The 22536-nt window shown below is 37.3% G+C and overlaps 1 protein-coding gene across 1 annotated transcript in view; it reads left to right on the top strand.

The window, feature by feature from the left end:
• The first annotated feature begins 5733 nt into the window (after positions 1-5733).
• LOC119605627 (homeobox protein invected) overlaps positions 5734-22536 on the top strand; it is a 142068-nt gene continuing 125265 nt past the window's right edge. The window contains exon 1 of the mRNA XM_037958841.1: positions 5734-7981. Coding sequence (XP_037814769.1) covers positions 6415-7981 — 1567 coding nt within the window. The 5' untranslated portion in view covers positions 5734-6414. The remainder of the gene's footprint in view (positions 7982-22536) is intronic.

Here is a 22536-nt window from a genome sequence, read left to right as displayed (position 1 = left end):
TCATCACCTGATACCGTTCGATTGGTTAACTTTCTCGATTTCGCTTTCTTTAAAGAAAGATTAGGTAGATCAGCAGATGTCGTAATTTCTTGAGGCATTCGGTTACGCATTCCAAGTTTCTGTATTTTCATTGTTCATCCTTTGTCCCCCGAGGCATGCTTCCTAGATGAATGACCCCATCTTGGTGTATTGCCATCCCGTGATAAAGAGGTGATATCAGTACCTCTAGTCTGCCGAGACTATAAACTGGTTATGATCAAATGTATCCCCGACCTTTCCTTGGAACCAGAGAACTACATAATCTGGCACTACGGGTGACCAGTTGCCCGCAGGACTTTGTCCTGGCTGACCTGTTGGTAGAAGTTCCTTCGGGGTAGTGGCTGTGGCTTAAACTCAAATTGGCGAAAAGAGAATGTCGGTTAAAGCATTGCAGAAACTGGGTACTGTTTATATAAGATTACCTCACTTTTTCCTGCCAGAAATTTGCGCCATCGATACTTACTGATGCTACAAGAATCCGAGAATTAAGCCTTAGGAAGTTTAAAATCTCTTATCTTGAACGTCATAAGTTCGAAATGTGTTTTCAATTGTATTCTACTACGAGATTACCTCTCTTTTTGCAGCCTTAAATTTGCGCCATCGATATGACTGCTAGAAGAATCCGAGTATTAAGTCTCGAGACGTCTATAACCTCTCACTTCGGAACATCATAAGGTCGAAATGGCTTTTCAATTGCATTCAGTCTAGAGAGGAATCATGTTAAAAGTATGAAAATAAGATGAATGACGTACGAGGCTAAATTGCTTTATGTATGCGCTTTTTTCATCGATACAACCTCAGAAAGAATCGGAAAAATCGAAATGTCATCTCTATTGCATTCACTCTCTGGTACTTTATCGAACTTATATATGATCCAGCAAATCAAAGTGAAATCAAAATGGTCCAAATCTAAACTATTAGCACTGAGAATAGTAAGTCTCTTTAATGATCTCCTCAATTGTTAGAGAGCAATTATCTTAAGAGAAACGTAATGGGCCAAATGTCTAGATTGCGTATGTTCTATATAACCTAACTTTTACGTTTTATTAAAGTATGATTCCTTTAACCAATAACTTTTACACTTTATCTCGTTTCCACTGTATATTATTTCCATTTTATTCCCAAACTCTCTCCATACCCAAAAATCTGCAGCAGACAGTAATCAATTAGAAAAATCTCAACCTTTATACTAAGAATCAAATCAAAAGATTTATTTTTCAAAAACTATAGATATAAAATCCAAGCAAAAAAAACCTAAACAATTAAAATATATAAAAAATATATCTATGCAAAAGTAAACTAATAAACATTTTATATTTATTTAGATGCAATTATTTTTGGTATTTTATAAAAACAGACATGTCTTAACAAGGTGTAATAGAGTAAGAATAAATGAAAATATATAATTTATAATGCAGATACTGTTTTCCCCAATATTTATATAACAATGTCTATATGTATGTGTACGAGTATTTTGCAGTAGTAGTTTTAGTTCTTAAATGCTTAATCAAAATGTTGATTACTGCAGATGCTGTAAAGAGGTATTTAGGTCAAAGGGCGTGTAGTAAATAGGGGGCCTAGAGAAGAGTTTAGGCATATTGGTAAATCCTTTTTCCAGGTACGTTACTGCTTTATGGTAGAATTGTTTTAGCAAACATTAGAAATTCAAACTCGTGTCTTTTTTCTGTACTCTTATCATTTTGTGCTAAATTAAAAGGTAGAACATTTTATATATAAACTTATGTAGTGTTTTGAAAGGGTGATCAATTTGGTTTTATAATTTCGTAATAATTGGAATTTCTTTAGACAAAGACTAGAAAGTAAATACCTTGTCAACCAATCACTCATATAATATGGTAACATTTTCTTAACGATCAAGAAATCGTAATCGGAAATCGTAAACTTGGACTGCCTGTAAACTGTTTTCGAGCACATTATCGGATCTCAATTAAAACTGGTTTTTTAAAAACCAATTCTTCTAATTGGAAAAAGTTTTTAAAACTTAAATTTTTCATCCTTAAGGAGGGTAACTGTTTACGCTTTACCCTGTATTTAATGTAGTTGCAAATATACTATAAATTAGTATATGTATGTATATCCTACCAAAGCACCCAAAAGTATTAATTCAACAAATAAATTCTCCGAAATTACACAGACACTAAAGAGGACTTGGCAGCCAACAGCTCAGACAAGCACACACACACACTCAAATCGAGCCAAATTTACTATCCCAGTAAATGTTTAAATTGAAAAGTGACGAAATATCTGTAGAATTAGGGGGTCGTGACCGATCGAATCGTTATGACCTTTTTCAAAAGTAATAAAATCTTATCAATAGAGAATATTTGTGGGAAAACTTCTGCAAAAATCACATCTTAGGACTTTTTTTTGCTAGGTCTATATCAAGCTTTTAACAAACAGATGGACTGAAAAACACACTTTCATAGGGAACCCAAGAGGATACAATTGAAAATACATATTTGGTTATAATATGTTAGAAATTACAGAAAATCTTCTATAAAAAGTCAAAAACGATCTTAATAATTTACACGTTCAGTTGTTTTGATTTGGTATAGGAAATAAGATATTTTTGAAATCGGAGAAATGAGCGCAATTCTAATGACTTAAGAGACCATAATGATGTATTTTTTTCCTCTCTTAATGGGCTTGAATTCAATATTTAATAGATCAAACAGATTACATGATCATGGAAATTGCATTCTTCTTCTTGACTTTACGATCCAGTGCAAGACGTCGAAGTGTTTTCAACTGCCGCATATCTTTTGTATTTGAAGCTTTTGACTTTTAGCTGAAGTTTTCCATATTTTATATATGTTTAACTCTGAACTCTTCCACAATTTGTTACAAAGAGCGTCTATAATTAAGAGCTTTTACCGCGATCGAAGACATAGCGAGAGAGCACAGGTTAGGTTAAGAAGGGTTATACCACCATAAAAAACGGTGCATATTCACTCGGAGACTATAAGGTCCATTGTGATTCCCATTAAAGAGTGAAGATACAAAAACAGAGAAACAAAAACACAAGTCAGTATCCTAGAGAATAAAGAGATGAGAGAGAAAAACTTTGTCCCCCCTATAAGGCCCAGTCGAAGAAGTGACTAACGCCCTTGACAAAACCTTGTAAACTGCCTGAGATTCTGTATACTAGGAGAGTAGCAAATTATATGCTCGATCGATTCTATTTCCTCCTCATTCTCGCATAACCTTCAATAGTCCGGTATACTGCTGTCCCACTTATCGACAAAGGCCCTAACTGAGCAGTGTCCCGTTAGTATCCCTATCATAATCTACTAATCCAGGACTTGTTTATGATGTCACGGATTCTTTCGAATATCAGCCTATAATAGCTACAAATGGGTGGTTTTATCATCCTTTCTCTATCATCTACATATATCAAGGTTCGAATCTAATCTAGCCAGTTCGTCCGCAATCTCATTAACATGCACATTACAGTGCCCCGGCACCCAACACAATCTAATGACAAACAGTCTCATAATGTCCCTAAGGACATTTCTACAATCTACAACTAGGCGCGAATGTACCGTGTGACAAGCCAATGCTATGAAGAGTGAATACACCGGACTCAATTTTCCATGACTCGAGCACATAGAAATCGACCAAAATACCAGGAATTTCCAGATCGATATTGGACTGTTGCACTTCTAACGTTGATGGGCGATTGATATTGTGATTTAATATAATCCCTAGGAAAAAGGCAGCTATACTTGAGCAGAACTGCGTAGGATTACTCCCTCTCATCGTTTTTAATCTTTGTTAATGTCGCATACAGTAGGACAACTTGCTCTGCTCTGCATTCAAATATAATCCTGCCTAGATTTCCAATCTTTTTTTTGTATTATCTTAGGAGTCCAAGTGACGTTAGGGATTTCAATTTCCGAAAATACCTACAAGGAGTTGTAGATAGAACGTTATTTAAATAAGAAGTTTCCGGAATGGTTTTTAGGCAGACCAGACTCTGAAAACGTCCGTAAGTATGGCTTTTGTAGAGATCTTTACACGGGAACCTACTGGCCTACCTTCTGGCAAAACGGTGTCATTTTATTCACCATTTGGGCTGGTACTTCTATGTAAACTAATTGCTTTTGACGATAACTTCATTTCTCGATTTATATCGATCTTTGTCAGGGATCCCTCTATACAAGCTGTTATAAATGAGATCTATATCAGATGATTTCAAGATAAATTCAGATGTAATTGGATCGTGTGAACAGAATTGTCTTCAACTATCGTATGATTGGATCGTGTGAACAGAATTGTCTTCAACTATCGTATGATTCAATATGGGTATTGTAAATATTAAGGAATCAGAAGGTTTTGATGATCTGAAGATAAGCATACAGTGCGATTTCCACAGGAATAAACTAAATTTTTTAAGTCAACATGTAGTAAATAGTACTCCACCAGATCTTCTTACTATTTAAACCACTTATATATGTATGTGTGGGCCGGTATTTCAAAGTCTATTTTAGGGCTACTCGACCGTGTACAGGGTAAGGTACTTATCGGTGAAATTAGGGTATTCAATTCCATAGATTCTTCGGAGTACTTTCCTAATATGGGGTTTGTTTCGTTATCACAATACTCACACATCTATATGCAACTCCCGTATTTCTTAAAGAACTTATCAACAAATAGTTATGAAAATGTTCACTGGGATATGGCAAATACTTTAACGATAATAATATAACACAAGGAATAAAAACTAAAGGAAAAAAATACAACATAACAGAAGTGAAATGAAAAACAGAGTAGAAATTAAAGCAAAGTAAATGAACAACAATAATACCGAACTCATTTAAACTCTCAAAGCTCAAATGTCGTGGAGTTGCACTTAATTAACAAATCCATACATTTACTATACCTTCATATAGTTTACAATACGACACGAGAGATGAGCAGCAAGCAGCACTAAACATAACCTCAACTGACGCTCACACATAATCTAATAACATTATGTTGTTTGTAGACAACTAACTATTCACACGTACAGAGGGTAATTTAATAAGTAATATGGCAAAGATGATAATGATAATGATGACGATGATGATGATAATGACAGCAAAACTCTCATTGAAATATAAAAAAGGAAAAAAGGAGAGGCACATACACTTATACATATGTACATGGATGAAAAGTAGTACTTGAGTAAAGGAAGTGGAAAAAGAATTCGTTATGGGAAATAAATTGAAAAAAAAACAGGAATTAATAATAAAAACAAAAGTAAAAGAAAGAGAGTGATAGATGTATGAGTCTATTGGTTAGTAAACACTTTAAGTTAGAAAGAAACAGCTGCATATTAATATCAACACTACCTTTTTATTTGAGTAATAAACACACAACGGCACACTTTAAGGGTATTTGTTTGGATTAATGTTGTTGTTCTTGTTGGCTTTTGCTGTTTAACAGCTGTATACTTTAGTCATCTCTTTCTGGCATTTGGTTGGAGAAAAATGATGTAAAAAGAAACAAGACAAAGCTGAACAAAAAAAAAAAACAACAAAACAATAATGTAGTCAAACATGTTGAGTTTTTCCTAATAAGCACACCCATTCCGACGTTAACGCTGGGCGCTGGCGTATACATAAACGTACGCTACATTTCAAATGTATTGTATGCTTTTAATATTTGCGCTCTTCAGTTACCTAACGCGTTCTGAGTTGTTATAACCGTAAAGCGGTTATACTGCACGTCTGTTGTATAGCTTTGGTATTGTTGTTGGTTTTTTTTTTGTTTGTTGTTTATTGCTTACACCGTAACCGCATTAGCTCCTTTATACAGCAACGATTTGTTGTTAAACTGCAAATTGAGTTGATGTTGTTGTTGGTGGCGTTGTATGTGCATGCTTATACATGCATGTGTATCTTTTAGTTGTTTATTTAGTTTTTTTTTTGCAATAAAATTAGAAGAAATCAAGAAAAAAACAAATAAAATTTTATTGAATTAGTGTTAATGGTATTAGATCATTGAATTGGAATTGTTGTTTAAGTTAAGAGCGTGAGTGTGTGTGTGTATGTTAAAAGGCTTAAATGAGCAATAAAAACCAATAAGTCAAACAAATCAATGAATTTTAATCACTCTTATCATTATTATTATTATTGAAATAACGGTTTATTTCAATTGCCTAAACGTCAACAACCTACACAATGAGGACGTCTAACTACCGACGGCTTTTGTGTAATTAAACTTCTAATGCTAATGTGATAAAAATATTTAAATAAAAACTGTTTTAAATTAAAAAAAAAACTTAAATTAAAAAAAAAATTACAAAAAATTTCAAAAATATCCTTTAAAAAAAGTGTCTAAATTTTGTGTAACTTTCATACATGCCATAACATGCACCCGGACTTTAGTCTGGTGTTGCAAAAGTGTGCTTCAAATTTAAGTTTAAAGCATAAACAACCCGTATTATTTAGCGCCTACATTAACGGTAAAACTATGGCTAATACCGCTTCAGAAATAACCAATAATTCTTCAGAGGATACTGAAGACCTGGTGCGCATAGTAAGTGATGAAGAGGATGAAGCTGAGGCAGAGGAGAACTTCCCATTACAACATGTCCAGCCAGAGGAGGATGATAATATTAGTTTGTGCAGTGAACTTTCGGTGGGTAAGGAAAATCCTGGAGAGGAGCCTGCCGCCAGTGTTGGAGAGGATGAGGAGATTTTGGATATTAGTGATACTCACTCGAATTCTTCCAATGAGGAAATGCAACATTCTCCCTCGGTTTCTTCTCAAGAAACGGGCATAAATCCTTTTGCTTTGGCCCATAACTTAAGATTTCCGGTGCCTTTTGGTCTGCAGCCTAATGCCGCCACTACAGCGGCAAATATTTCTCCTTTTCAAGAGGAGTTTCTAAGGAAATCTCATCTTTATGCAGAGGAACTAATGAAACATCAAATGCAATTAATGGCTGCCGCTCGAGCCAGTGCCTTTACGCTGCGTTCCCAAAGCCTAACACAACTGCATCATACACATCAAATTTCGCCAACACCCAATCTAGTGCATCATCTTAATCCTTTAGCTAAAATAGGACAATTAAGTGCAGCAGCTGCTGCTGCTCTCTCAGCGGCCGCTCAACAAAATCATAAACCTTTAAATCATACACAACATACCCATCATATGCTGCAACAACAACAACAACAGCAGCAGCATCAACACCTGCATCAGCAATATGATACCTTGGCCAAATTAACCGATCTAAGTAAACAACATTCTCCAGCCTCTACTACCAGTACCCAACACATGATGTCCACACTCAATCAATTGCAGACCCAAATGCAGGCTCATTTACCCGGTCTGCTGCATGACAATAATGATAATCTTCATGAAAGGGCTTTAAAATTTAGCATAGACAATATACTTAAAGCAGATTTTGGTCGCTCTAATAGTCTGGACTCACCGCCTCAAATAAGAAAAAGTGGTCAACATAAATCACACTCACAAAGGCATAACCGTCTTAACACTACTTCGTCCTCCTCCTCATCTGTAGCCTCCAATAGCGCCCATACAGTGTTAACTGACTCACTGGATCATACGACCCAATCGTTGGTACATAATATATCGCCCTCGACACAAACATTTTCCACTTCTTTGGCCACCATCTGTACGAATAGCAATGATTCGAGTAGTACAGCTGTTAGCAGTAATTATAGTAGTGCTAATGGTGCTGCTGATTTAGTGAAATCATCTCCCTCTCAGACTCCTACATTATCACCTGGTTTTTCCACGTCTTTGGAGAATGGCGGTAGTGGGACTAATAAAAATGTAAATTCTTCGAGTAAATCAGAGGAGAGTACAACAACAACGGCTACCTCGACTTCGGCCACGGGTACGGGGAATGGCCCTATAGTATGGCCAGCTTGGGTTTATTGTACCCGTTACAGTGATCGTCCTAGTTCGGGTAAGTTGCAGGAAATTTAGTTTCTTTTTTCTTTTGGACTTAAAAGGTAGATGGTTATTGAAATAATTCCTAAATAAAGTTTGGGAGTTTTTGTAAGAAAAAGTTTTGCCGACGGCTAATAAAGATATGCTGAAAGAATAAAAAAAGTGTCGTTTTTGATGTTGTTTTTAAATCGTGTGTAGTGAATCAGTGCTCTCGAATGTCTTTGGAAAAAACCATTCCAATTGGAACTGTGAAACTTGTCTCGTGCCTAACGAACTATCATGAGTAATTGTATTCTCGAGTGATCTTCTTTAATATAAGAAGAAGATCGAAATTTATAGAAATACCGAACAATCATGAGTAATTGTGTTTTGTAATGATTTTTGAACGATCTTCTTCAATTTTGGTAGATCGAAATTTAGGGAAATTGAAAAATTTTTGGAAACTACAGTTGTATGTATAACAATAGTGAAATTTTGGCGAAAGAAAGGTGAAAGGAACCTGGGTATCACAAAAATCAAATCATTTCAAAATTCAATTGAAAAGTTTAGATATTTTATATCGGGGACAAAGCACTCTGTCGCCAGATTTTTGAAATAACCGGATGATACAATGAACATTCGTGAGCTGAGTGGATTTTTCAAGTTACTCACATCGGATTCTACTTCATTTTCTTTGGAATAACAAAGTGAAACCTCTGCTAACATTGAAGCAAATAGCTAAAGTTTAAGGTCCCGGGGATAATAAAATGATCTCATTCTTAATCTTAGAAAGTTTAACAACTAAATGATTACTGCATAGACAAAGTTTCTACATCTTTAGATCCACGATTAATCCATGAAAATAGGATCATAATTCTTTGATTATGAAACCTATCAAACAATTATCGTGTCAAATGTGAAATTGTCACGATCTCATTCTTCAAATGACTGCCAACGATAAATTCCAGTTCCTATCGAATAGTTTTCATGTCTATTAGAATTGACAATCTAAGTAATGATTCGTGAAACGAATAAAAGTTACTGATTAAGAACCAAAAAAGCTCCCGAACGATCTCACTCTCTTTAATGATTCCTGATCAACGTTGCCACAACAGTAGATCTGTGAAAACTTCGGACTCTTTAAGGCTTGACTTGAAGCCTAAGAAGGAAGCTTTTGAATTTTATTTCTTTTACTCTTTCAATGAAGCTTTCTATCGAAAAAGCTCTTGAATTATCTGTAACTTTCAACGATAGTTGCGGAAGTTTCCATACAAGTTTTATACAATAGGATTCAGTGATAATGTATGCGGTCAATTGGACCTTGGCTTTATTGCCTACGCAGCACATTTTTTTTTAAAGAGATTTGAGTTGAAGTGGCTTTCCCCAGCGTAGAGAATAATCATCTGTTTTAGAGATAACAATGCGATCATTTGGACTCGCACTTCATTGCCTAGGAAGCACATTGTTTAAAAGAGATCTGACTTGAAGTGGCTTTCTCCATTGAGGGAATAATCTTTTGTTTTAGGTATAACGTATGCGATCATTTGGTCTTTGGCTTCATTGCCTATGTAGTATATCATTTAAAAGAGATCTGAGTTGAAGTGGCTTTCCCCATAGTAGAGAACAATTCTCTAATTTAGGGATAACGCATGCGGTAATTTGGTCCTTGGCTTCATTGCCTTCGAAGTACAGTGTTTAAAAGAGATCTGCGTTGAAGTAGCTTTCCTCATCGTAGAGAATAATCTTCTGATTTAGGGATAACTTTTGCGATCATTTGGTTCTTGGCTTCATTGCCTACTCATCACATCGTTTAAAAGAGTTCTGCGTTGGGGGTGGGTTTCTCAATCGTAGAAAATAATCTCGAGATTGAGAATTAGTTTTTAATTTGGATTTCGAGAGATCGATCCTGACCTAAATAAGCTTTCATATCGTAAATATATTTCGATATTGGAAAGAAAATTAAGACTCATTTTACTCGATAACGTATGCAGTTTTCTCTACTTACGAAGCTCATCGAAGAGAACGATCTTCTATTTGAAAAAGACCTGATCTTAAAGAATAAATTGAAATTAAATAGATTTGGTTAAAGAGTTCATTTCATAGATCGATCCAGACTAACAAATAAACCTTTAGATTTCTTTGTTTCCGAAGCCCATCAAGCAGAATGCTCGTCAGTTTCTGAGATAAGATGGCCTTGAAATTTGAGTAAATTTGTAATTTAGTGACATGGATGCAAATATTTGAGGATCCTTCATTACTAGTTCAATTTAGGGGACCAACTATCATATAAGTGATCTTATAAGTGATCGCATAAGCTTTCATGTTGGTTATTGAAAGATCTATTAAGATGAATTTTTCTTAAAATAGGTTTTTTTCCATCGATGAGAATGATCTTAAGATAGTTTTTTTTTTCCAATTTTAAACCCAACAACAACTGTTGGATGATAAATGGAAAAATGTCAAAGTGAAGTTGGTTAAAATTTTTTTCCTAAAATAGAGATAACATATTCTTAAAACCTAAAACCCATAATTATGAAACAACCAAGTTTTTGTTTTACTTCAACATAAAAACATTTTAACCACAAATAGTATTTTTGATCAAAATACTTTTTTTTTAACATAATTACTCTCAAAAAAGAGAAACAAAATGACATTTTTGTAACCATTAATTATTTATAGTACAACAATCAAAAGTCTGATCTCTGGAAATGCTAAAGAGGAGACAAACCTAAAAAAAACCTAAATTATTTATATGTAAACTTGCTCAACTAAGCTTAAGCCTTTAGAAACCACAAAATTCGGTTTTTTTCAAGCCTATAATTTAAAATTAAGAAATATGGCGTAGTTTTTTTTTTCGAGCAACAACAAAAAAATTGTTTTTTTAATTTCTTGCTTGATTTAGTTTTAATTTCAATTATTTAAGCCCGCATTTGTTTCCTCATTTCCTTTATACTTATACATACATAAATTAATATTCAATTACTCCAAATATAAAAATAGAAGAAAAAAAAAAAAAAAAAACAGAATTCATAATTGTCTTTGGTTTCATACACCATCATCACTTTGGAGTTGTTTTTCAAATACTTACATAGAGTATTTATTCCCCATGGTGTTATAAACCATAAACAAATTATTAAGTGCCAACATTGTTGTTGTTATAAACTGGGAAGAGTGCTGCTATAGATGGAGTAGAGTGAGTTTAAAGTGGTTTACAACAAGACCACTTTACCAATACAAAACATCATCACAATGTATTACAACAATAATACAGCAACAACATCCATACAACAACGACAACAACTTTAACACATAATAGGCGTAAATATTGTATTATTATTATTGTTATTGTTGTTATTGTATATAGTATACAGGGATTATAATAAGATTTCATTACATTGTTTATATATATAGAAACATATACAGGATGTTTGGAAAGTATTTGGACAATGAGAACAATATTTATGATATTACTACCATAGGATCAAGGGTGCATAATGATCTGAGTTTGATTATTAGGCCAGAGATCGACAAAGACTGCTAGTATTTTCTAATGAAAGTTGTTTCTACAGATGTACAGGAGTGTTTCCCATTGGTCTATGTTTTGAAACAATCTGAATCTTAATATTTAAACGATCCTGCAGAGATCGTTAAGATTATCAACGGGAAGTTTTTTCTCTATAGAGTGGAAGAGTGTTTCAATTAGTTCATATAACATTGGATCCATGTTCCAAAACGATCTGAGTCTGAGATCAAAATATCAGTTGAAACTGTCTTTCTGCAGAAAAAACGATCTACATCTCAAAGATCTGGAGCGATAGCAATATCAACTGAAAGTTTTTTCTGCGAATTGGAGTTGTGTTTCCATTAGTAAACGTAATATTGGATCCATGCTTCTAAACCATCCGAGTCTTTTTTGGTCAAAGTTCTTACACAGATTGGAATATGAGTAGAAACTATTTTCTCCAGAGAAAACAATTTGAGTCTCAATTGCTCCAAGATCTAACACAGAGCGATTGTAATATTGACTGAAAATGTTTCTCCAGATTGAAATTGTAGTTCAATTGATCCACATAACATTGGATCCATATTCCCAAACTATCTGATCTCTATTGCTCCAAGATCTGACACAGAACGATTGTAATATTGATTGAAAATTTTTCTCCAGATTTGAATTGTAGTTCAATTGATCCACATAATATTGGATACATACTCCCAAACGATCTGATCTCTATTGCTCCAAGATCTAACACAGAGCGATTGTAATATTGACTGAAAATGTTTCTCCAGATTGGAATTGTAGTTCAATTGATCCACATAACATTGGATCCATACTCCCAAACGATCTGATCTCTAATGGTCAAAGATCTTACACTGAGCAACAGTAGTATCATGTGAACGGTTTTATCTCCGTTTAGAAGTTGTATTTCGATTAGTCTACGTAACATTGGATCCATGCTTCAAGACGATCCAAGACTTTTTTGGTCAAAGATCTTACACAGATCACATTATGAGTAGAAACGATTTTCTCCAGAGAAAACAATTTGAATCTCAATTGCAACATTTTTTTCCAGATTGGAATTGTATTTCAATTGGTACGCGTAACATTGGATCCATACTCCCAAAAGATCTGGATCTTATTTGGTTTGATTGCAGAGAAAGCGATCTAATTCATATTACCAAGTAAACGTTTTTTCTCCGGTTTCGAGTTGAATTTCGATTAGACCACATCCATGCTTCAAAACGATTCGAGACTTTTTTGGTCAAAGATCTTACACAGATCACAATATGAGAAGAAATAATGATCTGAATCTCAATCTAATATAGATTGAAAGCGGTATCGACTAAACATTTTCCTCCAGATTGAAATTGTATTTCAATTAATACACGTAATATTGGGTCCATACTCCCAAACGATCTAGATCTTATTTGGTTTAGTTGCAGGGAAGACGATCAGGATCTCAATTGATCAAAGATCTTATATAGAGCGGCAGTAGTATGATGTGAACGATTGTATTGCAATTAGTCCATGTAAAAGATTAGGATCTTTGATTTGAAATTTCAATTTGAGAACTCAACCAGACCGAAAACAGCTGCTAATTAGACTATTCACAGTGGTATAGTAATAAAAGGACTTGGCTTTGACAAGACCTCAACACTCTTCAAATTTAAGGTAGTATATATTAAGGCGGTATTAGATCAAGTCGTTGGCGGTGAAATATCTCAATAAGTCGTTGATTCTGGACTCAAATAAGATATCACTAAGGATGTATATAGTGTATTTGTTCATCCGGATCGGATCATCTTTATAACTAGGACAGGGCTGGAGAGGGTTTCCCATTTATTACGGTTCTGCGACAAAATACGTTCAAGGGTAGTCCAAGACGATCTACATGGCTGCCTAGCTTCCAGTGTCCAGATATTACTGACCCAACAACCTCGATATATCTCTCCTATTTCAGGTTATAAGTTATCTAGTGCGTTTTTCATTGAAACAAGATTTCGGCCGCTTGATCCCTCTACATATGTCCACATTATTCCATCTATGTTCAAACTTTTGAAGAAAAAACCAGAATATACTAGGGTTCTATAGTTGAAACGAAAAGTCGACTTTTTTCATTTAGTTAGAAGTCGACTTCTCGACTTTTTGCATTTTGTGAAAAGTCGATTTTTTTACTTTTCGTCTTTTTTCATTTAATTAAAAGTCGACTTTTAGACTTTTCGACTATAAGTATTTTATAAATAGTCGACTTTTCGAATTTTTTCGACTTTTCGACTTTTTTCGATTTTTCGACTTTTTCCGACTTTTCGATTTTTTCAACTTTTTGACTATTTTCGACTTTTTTCGACTATTCTTTGACTTTTTTCTAGTTTTTCCGACTATATTAGAGTTTTTTACTTTTTTTTCCACTTTTTTAAGATTTCCGACTATTTTTGACTTGTTTCTACAAATTTCGAGTTTTCGACTTTTTCCGACTTTTCGACTTTCTTCGACTTTCAGACTTTTCGACTTTTATTAACAAAGTCGACTTTTCGACTTTTTTCACAGACCATAGTCGAATTATCGACTTTTTTGGAACAAAATAGTCGACTTCGACTTTTTTCGACAAAAAGTCGATTGTTTGATTATTCGAAAGTCGATTTATAGAACCCTAGAAGATACTAAAAAATTTTTTATTTCTGTTGCCTGCAAACTTACTCAACATACTGTACAGCATCAAACTTACTACCTCACGAAAGTTGTTGAAAAAGATGAACATTACAAAAAAATATATGAAATTTAGTATTTTTGATTTTTTACAAAAACTTCTCTTAAACTTCCCATACAAACGAAACACAAACAAAAAGCGATGAAACACAGAGAAAAAACATAAAACCCTTATAAAAAGGTTTTAACAAATGATGACGAACGACTACTTCCACTTCTGGAGAATGTTACTTTTTAAACACTTACCACATAACTACAATCACAATAATGGTGATAATAATGAAATAGATGATAATGATGGTTACAAATTAAATCTTTTCTATACTATATCCATCATCTTCTTCTACTGGGGGTTTCCTTTTTTTTTTTTGGTTTTGAGGGTGGTTGTTAAAATTGTTATGAATTTTCTTTTTTTTTTTAGGAGTCTTGTTGTTTTATAATAGAACATTTATTGTGGTTGTAAAACATGTATCATGTATGAAAAATGGTTGAATTATGATTGTGGTAAATTAAAAGCAAACAAACCCAAATAGAAAATTGTTAAGAATATGTATGTGTGTATGTAATGCCTGTAGGTATTTTTGGGGGAAGTAGTACTAAAAACAAACATAATTAGGTTGGGAAAGTTATTTGATAATAATGGAGTGTTGTTTTGGGTTATTGTGGTTTGTTTGAAGAGACATTATTACATAACATCTTTTTGTTTATATGTACATAAGAGTGAGAAGTACTTAGAGAATTTGTACCAACTGGTTAAAGAAGAAGATTTTTTATTAATGTTTACTAAGAGATTATATATAAACTCCGTACAATTTGTTATATAAACATAATTATCCTTTTGAGACCGGTATACCAAAATTTAGACGATTGCCTTGATATCATACAGTCGCCGAAACCAAATTCCCCGATCGATGAAATTCAGCATAAGCGATAAGTGATCCTCTACATACTCATGATGTTCTTAACTCTTCTCAATCTACTCCTACCATTACTTCCCCATTTCCTCTTCAAGGAGTTTATTATATGCTACCCTTAAGACCCCATATCTTTAGAAATTATTAAGCAATTTATAATTTGTTTTCATATTACACTGTAAAGCTTAATTTAATACACTTTCCTAAGCTGCTCACCGAGAGCATCACAGCTGGATATGACAATAACAACTCGCATGACAAAATTGTTTTTGAGGTTATATTCACACCTCTTTAATTAAACAATTATATATTTCAAAATCATTAGTGCAAAAAAGCAGCTTGTGTTTATATTTATATAAATTTGATTTTAATTATTACATCATTGCAAAGTATTGAAATTAAAAAAACACACAGATTTAATAACGATTTATTACTTTCGTTAATGTTTTTTTGTTTGTTTTTGTTTTAGAAAAAATACATACAAAAAAACAATAAAAAAATGACACTTGAATTACGTTTGATGTATATACATTTTATACAATATTGTCACTAAAGTATACTATATAAATAATAAGAAAATAACAAATAAAATCAATTGTTAATTAACTCACCACCAGAGACCTGCGCCGTGTCGGCTTAAGCCGGTTGAGCTGAGCCGCCGATGATTTTTAGCAAACAGCCGCCGCCGAAAAATTATCGGCTGGATGTCGGCTTAAATGCAGCCGCCATTCACAATTGTATTTATTTTTTATTTCAATCCAAAAACTTGTGTTTGTCTTCCACGACAAAAAATCTTATTTTTGACATTATTTTCATTTGTTGTTTCGTATTTTTTCTCATTTCTCCCATATATATAGACCGAGTTGTCTGATAGAATTATACAAAATCGCAAATATCTGTGTTTTCAAAAAAATGTGATTTCTACAAACATACAGACAGACGGACAAAAATATATTAAGTATGTATTGAAATTAAAAACTGAATGATGAACTTACATATGGGAAATTTCGTGTCAAGTGACCCTACTCAAAAAATCGATTTGGATGAAATTTGCAAATTTTCAGCTCTATCGTTCAAGAACTGCCGGACTTAGAGGGGATCAAAGTTGGACATTATGGTCATACAGGGTTTTAGTCAAACGAATGTAACTTTTCAACTATTGGTCCTAGCAAAAATTGCATCCCATTATGGGACTAAGTATAAAGCCCTTAAAGGAAATTGTATAAGCTTTATTTTGAGCAAAAAAAGAGTTTTTTGAAAAAAAAAATAAAAATTATAATTTTTATTTTTTTTTAATAATTATATAATTATATAATAATTTAATAATTATTAAAAAAATTTAAATATTTAAAAAAAATTAAAAAAAAATGTGGAAAAAATTAATAAAACCCATGGACCATAGCCTGCAATATATAGGGTAATGTTGCGGACCATGTACTTCCTTAATTTTAGAAAGGGATTTTGGGATTACTCTTATTTAATGAATATGCATGTATATAAATAGAATATGTTTTTTCTATATATTTGGATTAGTTTTGGACCAGCCCTTTGAAGAGTACTTCTTACACGCGTGTGCGGAGTAGTCTCAATTTTTTTAATCGAAACTAACCAGAACAAAATTTAATAATTATTCCTACATGCATATGTAGCTATACATATGTATATTTATAAATGTTTCATAGGAATAGGTGTAATCTTGAACCAATATTGCCCATTTTTAATACTAAATAGAGAATACTTGTCGAAAATTTCAGCTCTTGGCTTCTGAATGACAAAAACCGAATAATTCACAATTATCTTAATAAGAAAAAACGTGGAATAACTATTTTGATTAATTAATTAAAACACAATCTCGGATAAAATGTAGCAAATACTTTTTACATTTTTTTCGTAAATAAACACAATCAAGTTGTGTATTTTCAGACGGCTGGCAGCCGAATTTGAGCCGCCGCCGATAAATTTTATGTCAGCCGCCGCCGCCGATTAAAATGCTCGGCGCAGGTCTCTGCTCACCACTTTAGCAGTTTTTTTTTTGTTAATCCAACAATAACGTTTTTATAAAACCTTCACCGGGAGGGGAGAAGGAAGAGAGAGGGCGAGGAGAGCGAGCGAGCGAGCGAGCGAGCGAGCGAGCGAGCGAGCGAGCGAGCGAGCGAGCGAGCGAGCGAGCGAGCGAGCGAGCGAGCGAGCGAGAGAGCGAGCGAGCGAGCGAGCGAGCGAGCGAGAGCGAGCGAGCGAGCGAGCGAGCGAGCGAGCGAGCGAGCGAGCGAGCGAGCGAGCGAGCGAGCAGGAGCGAGCGAGCGAGCGAGCGAGCGAGCGAGCGAGCGAGCGAGCGAGCGAGCGAGCGAGCGAGCGAGCGAGCGAGCGAGACGAGCGAGCGAGCGAGCGAGCAGCGAGCGAGCGAGCGAGAGCGAGCAGCGAGCGAGCGAGCGAGCGAGCGAGCGAGCGAGCGAGCGAGCACGAGCGAGCGAGCGAGCGAGCGCGAGACGAGCGAGCGACGAGCGAGCGAGCGAGCGAGCGAGCGAGCGAGCGAGCGAGCGAGCGAGCGAGCGAGCGAGCGAGCGAGCGAGCGAGCGAGCGAGCGAGCGAGCGAGCGAGCGAGCGAGCGAGCGAGCAGCGAGCGAGCGAGCGAGCGAGCGAGCGAGCGAGCGAGCGAGGAGCGAGCGAGCGAGCGAGCGAGCGAGCGAGCGAGCGAGCGAGCGCGAGCGAGACGAGCGAGCGAGCGAGCGAGCGAGCGAGCGAGCGAGCGGCGAGCGAGCGAGCGAGCGAGCGAGCGAGCGAGCGAGCGAGCGAGCGAGCGAGCGAGCGAGCGAGCGAGCGAGCGAGCGCGAGCGAGCGAGCGAGCGAGCGAGCGAGCGAGCGAGCGAGCGAGCGAGCGAGCGAGCGAGCGAGCGAGCGAGCGAGCGAGCGAGCGAGGCGAGCGAGCGAGCGAGCGAGCGAGCGAGCGAGCGAGCGAGCGAGCGAGCGAGCGAGCAGCGAGCGAGCGAGAGAGCGAGCGAGCGAGCGAGCGAGCGAGCGAGCGAGCGAGCGAGCGAGCGAGCGAGCGAGCGAGCGAGAGAGAGAGCGAGCGAGCGAGCGAGCGAGCGAGCGAGCGAGCGAGCGAGGAGCGAGCGAGACGACGACGAGCGAGCGAGCGAGCGAGCGAGCGAGCGAGCGAGCGAGCGAGCGAGCGAGCGAGCGAGCGAGCGAGAGAGCGAGCGAGCGAGCGAGCGAGCGAGCGAGCGAGCGAGCGAGCGAGCGAGCGAGCGAGCGAGCGAGGAGCGAGCGAGCGAGCGACGAGCGAGCGAGCGAGCGAGCGAGCGAGCGAGCGAGCGAGAGCGAGCGAGCGAGCGAGCGAAGCGAGCGAGCGAGCGAGCGAGCGAGCGAGCGAGCGAGAGCGAGCGAGCGAGCGAGCGAGCGAGCGAGCGAGCGAGCGAGCGAGCGAGCGAGCGAGCGAGCGAGCGAGCGAGCGAGCGAGCGAGCGAGCGAGCGAGCGAGCGAGCGAGCGAGCGAGCGAGCGAGCGAGCGAGCGAGCGAGCGAGCGAGCGAGCGAGCGAGCGAGCGAGCGAGCGAGCGAGCGAGCGAGCGAGCGAGCGAGCGAGCAGCAGAGAGCGAGCGAGCGAGCGAGCGAGCGAGCGAGCGAGCGAGCGTAGCGAGCGAGCGAGCGAGCGAGCGAGCGAGCGAGGAGCGAGGCGAGCGAGCGAGCGAGCGAGCGAGCTAGCGAGCGAGCGAGCGAGGCGAGCGAGCGAGCGAGCGAGCGAGCGAGCGAGCGAGCGAGCGAGCGAGCGAGCTAGCGAGCGAGCGAGCGAGCGAGAGAGCGAGCGAGCGAGCGAGGCGAGCGAGCGAGCGAGCGAGCGAGCGAGCGAGCGAGCGAGCGAGCGAGCGAGCGAGCGAGCGAGCGAGCGAGCGAGCGAGGAGCGAGCGAGCGAGCGAGCGAGCGAGCGAGCGAGCGAGGCGAGCGAGCGAGCGAGCTAGCGAGCGAGGCGAGCGAGCGAGCGAGCGAGCGAGCGAGCGAGCGAGCGAGCGAGCGAGGAGCGAGCGAGCGAGCGAGCGAGCGAGCGAGCGAGCGAGCGAGCGAGCGAGCGCGCGAGCGAGCGAGCTAGCGAGCGAGCGAGCGAGCGAGCGAGCGAGCGAGCGAGCGAGCGAGCGAGCGAGCGAGCGAGCGAGCGAGCGAGCGAGCAGCGAGCGATCGATCGTGATCGAGCGAGCGAGCGAGCGAGCGAGCGATCGAGCAGAGAGCGAGCTAGCTGAGAGAGCCGAGCGAGAGGAGCGAGCGAGCGAGCGAGCGAGCGAGCGAGCGAGCGAGCGAGCGATCGAGCGAGCTAGAGAGCTAGCGAGCTAGCGAGCGATCGACATCTAGTACTATCTATCGAGCTACGAGAATCTTAGCGAGCGAGCGAGCTATCGATGCTATGATTCTATCTATATATCGATCTATCTATCTATCTAATCGAGCTAGTCGATGCTAGCTAGCGATCTAGCGATCTAGCCTATCTATCTATCTTATCTACTATCGATCTATCTATCTTGTATAGATACGTTTCGTATGTATTAATAAGAGATATTCCACGCCAGGATTCTAACTCTAATAGTTTCCAATTTATACGAATCTTAGTATTTTTTAATAAGGGGGAACCCCGCCCCTCATTCTATTCCTGTACTTTATTGATTAAGTGTTTACGTGGATGTCAAAGTTCTTCTTGTAAAATTTGGGGATTATAGCTCCAATACGTTCCCAGATATAAGGATTTTTGTCTTTAATTCATACGCGAGGTCCCACGCTCCTATTTCTAGTCCGGTAATTATCCCCCAAAGGGTTCATATGGATTTTAGTGTTGAGCGTAGAAAATGAGAGTGTTCTAGCTCTGATAGTTTCCCAGATATACGAATTTTTGTATTTATTCATGAGGAGTGTGCCACGCTCTTCTATTTTTATTAAGCCCATTTTGTCTGAAACAATCATAATGATACTAAACTGGATCCGTTAGGAGTTAGTAATTATTTAATAGTTTCTTTGTATGGGAGGTACCACGCCCCCTACAGCCAGTCCGTCTATTTTGGACTCATGCTCATCAAAGCTTGTATAGAGTTTTATGGAGACACAACTATATTGAACATAATTATGAGCTATAAAGCCCTATTTGAGCGGTCCGGTTGTATGGAGACTTAACGAAATAATGGACCGATTTCAACAATTTTCAATATCTTTCGTCCTTGGAACAAAAGTCGCGTACCTGGCAAATTTCATCATAAAATTTAAACCTCTGGCATAGTATAGGCTTTACATGGCCGCACAGACGGACGGACATAATCAACTCAGAGCCATTTGGCATACTTTAAGGTGGATATAGGATAAATATGTTTGATCCTACAGCCATAATTACAGTAGGGTAGAGCTAATTAGTATAATAATGGGCGATATCTCAAAAGTTATGAAAAGTTATGTATTGGAGGCAAGTACTTACCACACTTGCTTACAAATAAGTACTTTAATAAGTAATTACAAATAGGGACTTTAAAAACGGCTTTGAGTATGAAACTGGTTATCGTGTTCGTTAGTCCCCTTTATTGTCTCTCAACTAATCACAGTTTTACCAGTATTTGATAAAGATCAGGTCGGGAGTCTATTATTCGGCTCCAGCCAATCTCTCTGCTTCTGTTAAACCAATGCGATTTATTTTGGCACTGTATTAGATATTTTGCCATACAATCTCATCGATCAACAAAATACATTGTATGAAAACATTTCATACAAAAATTCAATGAGAGTGAGTGTCATTTTCGATTGAAAGTGGTGGCTGCCACAAATTGATCACAATTAAATATTTAGCTTGCAATCTTTGCCACAACCAAACTATATAATCATCTAATATAGAAAAACACTAACATTGGGGCCTGTCACAGGATTCCATTCCGATCTAAAGTGGAATTATCTTTTAGTAAATAAATTGACTAAAACTAATTAAATTTAAACAATTTTGAATCGATCTTTAAACAAATGTTTAAAAGAAATAATACCACTTTCGATCGGCATGGAATTCTGTGACAGGCCCAATTATATAGTTTTTTTTCATACACAAACTTGTACTAATACTCACACTACTATGTGTATATAACCGTCTGCCTGTCTAATGTTCTGTCTATTTATGTGATACAATCAATATGTTGTCTATCGCCATCATCATCTATTACAAGTATGAACGAATGGGTATGAGTTGGAAGTACATACTGGTCTAGCAGGGATGGGAATGTGAGAATTGATTTTATAAGTTTACTTTCTTTTAAAAGTTCAAATGCGGAGTCGGACTCTTTTTACAATATCTTTACTAAATTTAATTTCTTTTTTTCATGTTTAGTTTTGAGGTAAATCTCTATTTTCCATCCCTGAGTGTAAAATATCATATCACTTTATAAATACAATTATATAGTTTGTATTCTTCTTAGAATATTATTATTGTTGCATTGTAATTATTGTTGTTGCTGTTGTTGTTCAATAATTAATTCGAAAATTATATGTTTAGCTTCTAAAGGCTTTTAATTATGATTTAATATTTAGCTGTTACAATTGGCTATTGTTGTGTGTGGCGGCGACGGCCTTTAAATGTTGCACTTTTTATATACTGTTTAGTTGTCTCCTTTTTATAAATATATATTGGGTTTAAAATTGGCTCCATACTTTTCATGATAGCACAAGAGCAGAAGTTTAAAAGGAGTAATATGAGAACTGACTTTTGAGGAAAATTGAGAAAAAATAGAAATTCAGCACAGAGATACCAGCCGATATAAAATAATCGATGCCGCCGGCTCAACCATTTTATGCCGGCGGTACGGCTTGCAAACGGCTAGCCTCCTGCGATTTGAGCCGTATCGGCTTGTATCTCCGCTCCAGTATTAAATAAACTGTAAAAAAATATTCAAAATATACACTCCTTTAATGCTCTGTTGTCTGCTTTACCATAAATTTTCTTTACATTAGTTTTTTTGCAGTTTTTCTATTGTTAATATTACAGCTGCTGCTTGCTTACTTGGCCATTAACTTGGCGTCTCTATCGATTATTTTGTAATCGATGTTTCATTTATAGGATAAACAATTTTTGTACTTTTAGTTTTAAGTATTGTTATTTAGTGTATTTAACAAAGTGCTTATTTCTTGTATAACTGTATAAATTATCGTCTATTTGTTGTAGTCATAAATAGTTTTTTTTAGAAAAAGTTTTGGTGGCGTTATTGTATATTTTGGAGGGAGTACACATGCAATTGTGTAATAATTTGTTTGTTAAACTTGGTTATTAAGCTATAAACATGATTTTTCGAAGAAATATGCTAAATTTTAATAGGCGATATATAGATTTTTATCGATTACTTTAAATTGTAATGACTTTTGTTTACTGACTTCATTACTAAGAGCTAGTTTAGTAGTGACTGGTTTCATTATAAGGAGGAAAATTGATATTTTGAAACAGTACTAAGTTTTACCGAAAATAACACTATTTT

The sequence above is a fragment of the Lucilia sericata genome, unplaced genomic scaffold (genome assembly GCF_015586225.1).
Source record: "Lucilia sericata isolate MDLA Ls3-8-SP2 unplaced genomic scaffold, ASM1558622v1 Contig000504F_arrow, whole genome shotgun sequence".
Taxonomy (NCBI): domain Eukaryota; kingdom Metazoa; phylum Arthropoda; class Insecta; order Diptera; family Calliphoridae; genus Lucilia; species Lucilia sericata.
The sequence above is the reverse complement of the archived record's forward strand: the minus strand, read 5'-3'. Positions and strand labels throughout refer to the sequence as shown.